This window comes from Octopus bimaculoides, chromosome 2, assembly GCF_001194135.2.
Source record: "Octopus bimaculoides isolate UCB-OBI-ISO-001 chromosome 2, ASM119413v2, whole genome shotgun sequence".
In the NCBI taxonomy this organism is placed as follows: domain Eukaryota; kingdom Metazoa; phylum Mollusca; class Cephalopoda; order Octopoda; family Octopodidae; genus Octopus; species Octopus bimaculoides.
The window spans coordinates 32552068-32558713 of record NC_068982.1 but is presented as its reverse complement, the minus strand read 5'-3'; the positions used below and the strand labels follow the sequence as shown (position 1 = coordinate 32558713).

Below are 6646 nucleotides of genomic sequence, written 5' to 3'. Positions count from 1 at the left end.
GTATTAAGGCTACCATTGAGTTCATGTTAAGAAATATAAATTTTTCAAGCCAATCACAAAAAGAAAATGAGTGTTTGTCTCCATTTTGGAGTAAAATACCAATTTTCCTTAGTGATTAGCTTGAAAATTTGTTAAGATATTTCTTAACATGAAACCAATGATAACCTTAATATAAAAATAAAGAATCTTTATTTGTCAATGCAGTGTTGAACACTCATTCTCATTGTTCAATATTTACATATATAGCATTTCACTTAAGTAGTATGATATTTACTCATGGTGTGTATATATATTTTTTTCACTTTTTTAGACCTTCTCATGGAGGAAAGTACTGTATTGGAGAGAGGAAACGATACAGAATCTGTAATACAGAGGTAAGTACATCTATTGATAATAACTTGGTTATGACAACCTGCTAGGGAAAAAAATTTTGTTTTCTACAAATCTCATTCCAGTTACAACTCATATAGCTAAATAGCAAAGGAATTAAAAAAAAAAAGTTTAATGAAAAAGAAAAAGGGGAGTTACATAAAGAAAAAAAAAAAGGTTGATATAGAAGTTATAGGTGAATTGGCAGAATCATTAGAATGTAGGACAAACTGTTTGTGGAAATTATTTTGGTTCTTTGTAGTCTGAGCTGAGATCCTATTAAAGTCAACTTCAATTTTTCATAATTTAAGCATCAAGATATAAACAATTGCTCAAGAACTGGTATTCATTCTTCTTTCTCATCTCCTTCTACCATTCAGTTATCCATCCCTCTCTCCATCTATCTATCATCTATCTATCTGTCTGTCTCTACATCTGTCTGTCTCTACATCTGTCTGTCCATCCAGCCAGCCAGCCAACCAGTCTGCAAGCCAGCTAATACACAATCTAATTTTATTTTGTATCAGTAACTTTAAGATAATTTCCTTAACCCTTATGATACCAACCTGCTTGCAACTACCCATAATTCTATAATACTAACTTCCTGTTTTAAAGCAATGCAAGCTAAAACCTTCCACCAAAATTTCATGTTAATTTGTTCCAAACACTTAATAATGACAAAATTAACTTTCTAAATTTTTCAGTAATTTCAAACTTAACTGAAACAAAATCAATGTATTTCAATAGAAATTAGGTAATGAAAAAAAAAAATAGCGAAGAGCATTTTATATTCTAAGTATCGTTGATTGCGCTACATATGTCATAAACTTTAACAGCTATATAATTTTACATATTTATCATTTAATATTTGCAGTACTACTTCTGAAAAAGTATAGTGTTATTAAAACCTATGTCATTTATTTCATAAACCTTATCCTATTATTGAGCAATCTATTTCTCTACATAAATGCATTACTAAATCAAGTACTCACAAATAACAATAGAACATTAAGTCTTGTACTTTTTGTTATGCAAGGCAGGAAGGAGATGTAGGGGATGCGGGTGTGCTTTCAAGAAGTTTGCTTCCAAACATTTTCACAAAGAAGACATTTTCCCAAAGTGTTGTACAGTGGGACTTTGGGGAATTGTCTTCTACTATAGTTTCAGGTTGGCCAAAGCCTTGTGAATGAAGTAGTAAGATGCAAACTGTTTTGATGCTTCAACACCTGATGAAATGAAATGGACATTTTGTTTTATTGTTATGCAACATTTAACAATCTCCATTCTCGGTCATCACATAAACATCATTTTCATTTCTTATTCATTATAATATATATATGTGTATGTATTTGTGCATATGTTTGTGTGTGGATTTGCGCCTCTTTGTTTTGACATCACAAAAATGTTGTAAATGAGTGGTATTGTTACAAAGCAGTGTCATTCTTTTCTCATCTTCCATGACAATATGTCCAGTCAGGGTGAGATATTGCTTTGCTTGACAGTAAGTGAGGGTTGACAACAGAAAAAGCATCTGACCTTAGAAAACTTACCTCAACAAATCCCATCTGACCCATATAGGCATGGGAAATTGAATGTTTAAATGATTCTGAATATGATGAGAGGAAGAGAGATATACAGATATGTGCTTTTTAAATTTATCCATTTAATTCATCATCATCATCATACATCTGATTTCAATGCTGGCATGGCTTGGATGGTTTGACAGGAACTGGTCAGCTGGAGAGCCGCTCCAGGCTCAGTTGTCAGTTTTGGCATGGTCTCTACAGCTGGATGCCCTTTCTAATGCCAATCACTTTATAGTGTAAACTTGGCACTTTTTATGTGGCAAAGCACCAGTTCTTTATACATGACACCAGCATGGGTGCTTTTTATGGTTTGGTACCAACTTGGGGTGCTTTTTATGTGGAATCAGCATTCATTTTACAAAGTAACAAATGAAATTTTATTGAACTAAAATAAACTACAACTTCATGTAAGTTGTATCTGTGTGATCAATGTCTGATCTTGAATGCATGCAGCTCCTGTATGACAATTTATCAGTTTAGCTACTGTAATACAATAAAGTTAAAAGTACTTTCTTTAAACCCACTAAGAGATTTTGACTATTAGAAAATTTTATCTTCTATTTTAGGTTAATTTCGTTGATCTGATTATTATTATTATTATTTATTACTTCAATGCATATGTTGAATGTTACAAAGTGTCATCTTTCAATTACTCATTCTCTTTCTCCCTTTTACCACTTCTCTTATCAGTCTCTTTTTGAAGTGACCCCAGTGTGGCATTGATTCATATGAAACAGTGCATATATATATATATATATATATATATATATATATATATATATATATATATATATACAGACAGATGGTGTGCATGTGTGTATATAATGAAGATTTTAAGACTGAAGCAAGCTATATTATATTGAATTGGAAATCATATAAACATGGTACAACATTATATCTAAACTACTTGAGCTGCTTCTATTCAAATAAACTCTAAAGGTTTGACTATAGAAATTTCCATTTTGTTATCTTCCCTGTCTTGATGTTAATCTATGAATATGTAAATAATGGAACCATGAATCTTAACAAATTCCTCTTTATCATTGTATATTTGTGTTTGATGATGGCTGTCACCACACTAAGTCAAGTATCACAGTCCATAGCAAAATGTTGAGTATGATGCCATTCAAAAGTTCAGGTTTGCTCCTCTATGAAGGGTGACCTTAATGTTCTATTAACTTTGATGCCAGACATACTGGAAAAAAAAGTATTCATAGATTTTATATTTAATTTCGTTCAATACTGCATCACTCATCATTTATATGTGCAACTTGTACTACAAGTATATTAGAGAATTTAATTATGATGTTCATTCATTCATCTTAACATCCATTTCTTTTAGTTTTTTTCTCTGCACTAGCAAATGTGAATGGGAAGTAGTTGAGGTTGAATTTGATGATTGCATGCTCTTCCTGTCACCTACCTTTTAAAGGATATCTTATTCCATAGGTCTCTGAAAGTGGAAAATAAAAAATAAAAATGTCAGCTAAGAATGTTGTCATCAATGCTCCTGTGCTCAAGCAGGGATAAGGATGTAACATCAACAATCACCACACACATTAGTACACAGAGACATCTCTCACTGTGTGTGTGTGTGTGTGTGTGTATATATATATATTTTCAGAATGAGATAAAAATCCAACGCTGTGAAAGATTTTAGAACATGTATAAATAGGTCTTACAGCTGTTTCCAGGATATTTTACATATCCCTTCATCAGAGACAGTGTGAGAAAATGGTTAAGCAATAGTTCTTCTATATAAGATATGAAAGAGAGAGTGAAATGGAGGAATGAAAATAGATGAGAGATATGCAGGGATATTGCATCTGTAGATCCGTTAATTAGGCAGAATGCCATACATATAAGATTCCAGTACCCTGTGAGTTAGTTACAATAGTATTTAAAATATAGTCTGCCCATAGCGCTTACTCAGCATTACCTGACACCTTTGGGTCTTATTGACACCATTACCTCTCATAACCTCTACATATATATATATTATATTTATATTATACATACATACATATATATATATATACACACATACATTCATATACATACATATCGTTTAACGTCCGCTTTCCATGCTAGCATGGGTTGGACGATTTGACTGAGGACTGGTGAAACCGGATGGCAACACCAGGCTCCAGTCTGATTTGGCAGAGTTTCTACAGCTGGATGCCCTTCCTAACGCCAACCACTCAGAGAGTGTAGTGGGTGCTTCTACGTATATACACACACACACATATATATATATATATATATATATGCATATATACATATTTACACACACACACACACACACACACATATATATATTTATATCCAATACATACAGTACGTATGAAATATAATATAATAATAATCTTCTCTACTCTAGTCACAAGGCTCAAAATTTGGGGGGCAGGGGCCAGTTGATTAGATCCACCCCAGTATGCAACTGGTACTTAATTTATTGACCCCGAGATGGTGAAAGGCAAAGTCAACCTCGGCGGAATTTGAACTCAGAACATAAAGACAGACAAAATACCGCTAAGCATTTCGCCTGGCCTACGAATGATTCTGCTACCTCGCCACCTTAATAATAATATAATAATAATAATAACAAATACAACAAAATTATCCTAATATGTACAGCCACTAGTACAGCCACTTGTACTTATTTTATTAGCCTGAAAGGATGAAAGGCAAATTCGACCTTGGCAGTATTTGAACTCAGAATGCAAAGACTGACAAAATATCACTAAGCATTTTGTCCAGCATACTAATGCTTCAAAATTTGACACAAGGCCAACATTTTCAGGGAAGCAATTAAGTTGATTACATCAACCCCAGTACTTACTCAACTGGTACTTATTTTATCAACCTCAAATTTCAAGAGGCAAAGTTGACCTCAGTGGAATTTGAACTCAGAATGTAAAGACAGACAAAAAGCTGCTAAGCATTTATCTGGCATGCTAATGGTTCTGCCAGCTCACTGCCTTAATAAAGACAGACTCTCCTGTTGGAGATGAGGTATGAGTATCTGGCTTTTTGCCAAATGACTTACACATTGATTTGTTTACAGTGACCAAATGCATGTGCTGCACATTAGCTTGCTCTCTTCATCAAATCGACACTGCCTGAACAGGTGTATGGTGTACTGTGCATCAGGATGCATCAGGTATTGCATAATACACCAGAGCAACATGAGATGAAATGTTTTACTCAAGAATACAATACACCACTTGGTCTAAAAAGTGAAACTGCGATCTTGCAATTGTGCGTGGAACACTCTGACCACTAGGCCATGCACCCCAACCACTTAATAGTAGTAATAATAATGATGATGATAATAATAATAATAAAAGTAATAATAATAATAATAATAATAATAATTCTATTTACTATAGGCACAAGGCCTGAAACCTTGAGTGGGGGTTAGTTGATTATATTGAGTACAGTGTTCATATGGTACTTATTTTATTGACCCCATAAGGATGAAAGGCAAAGATGACCTTGGTGGAATAGAGACTCAATTGATTAATTCAATCTCAGTATATTACTTTCATCCACCTTGAAAGAATATATACCAATATCAACCACAATGGGATTTGAACAATGAATATCTAGAACCAAGACAGAACAACAGTAGTTTTGACTAATGAAACTAAGGCCTTTATTTCAGTGTTCTAGTGTTTCTTATAATCTGGTTGCCATAATAATAAAAACCACGATGTTGATGATGTGTTGGAGGTACTGGTAGTAGTTGTTGTGTTTCTGGTGAGGTTGATAGACAAAACTTTTTCTTTTTACAGTCTGATATGCTGATGATGATGATGGTAATGGTGGTGTTGGTGGTGGTAAAGTCATGATTTCAAATGTTGATGTCTGTAGCAGTCACAATAACATTTAATAACAATGGCTGTAACATAGACCACAAAAGATATATGATAGTTCTAGCATAATGCTGATATTAAATCTGGTTAAGGCATTCAAACACACACACACACACACACAGAGGTGTATATACATACACACACGCGCGCGCACACACACACACACACACACACACACATAGAGGTAACACACTCATGTTATGTGTTCTTTACACCTATGGAAACATTTAATATTATTAGAATTACAGAGTTCGTAATGAGTGATCAGTAGCTTGGTAAATATGTAGGTATTCAACTGAAGAAATATAATAATATAGAGAGAGACCTTGTGATTAACTGTCTGAAAATTGTGTCGCTGGTTAGTGTTGTTCATTGATAGAAAATACTGGTAGACATTTAATGACTATAAATGGCTTATACGACTATGGAAAGAGAAGAGTGGTGTTTGGAAGGATGTTAGCAAAGAGTAGATGTGTGTGTGTGTGCGTGCATAATATAATACAATACAATATAATAATATCATAATATATATATATATATATATATATATATATATTGTTGACTTTATAAGAATTTAGAAACTTTGAGAGAATGTGAAATAATTCTTATTTCGTGTGGGGGAGGGGCAATAGTCAAGCCATTGACTTTTTCAGACCAAAGGCATTTTTAACCCAATATTTACACACTACTATTTATGCCTTTTTTTACTTTGAGTTTCACAACACACACACACACACACACACACACACACACACACATACACACAAATATATATATATACTCAAATACACACATACACATACATATATATAT

The 6646-nt window shown here is 33.3% G+C and overlaps 1 protein-coding gene across 2 annotated transcripts in view; it reads left to right on the top strand.

Annotated features, from left to right (window-relative positions):
• Positions 1-6646, top strand: part of LOC106871710 (A disintegrin and metalloproteinase with thrombospondin motifs 7) — a 345599-nt gene that overhangs the window by 133291 nt on the left and 205662 nt on the right. For both annotated transcript variants that reach the window (XM_052976057.1, XM_052976060.1), the window contains exon 12: positions 311-374. In XM_052976057.1, the coding sequence (XP_052832017.1) occupies positions 311-374 (64 nt within the window). The remainder of the gene's footprint in view (positions 1-310; positions 375-6646) is intronic.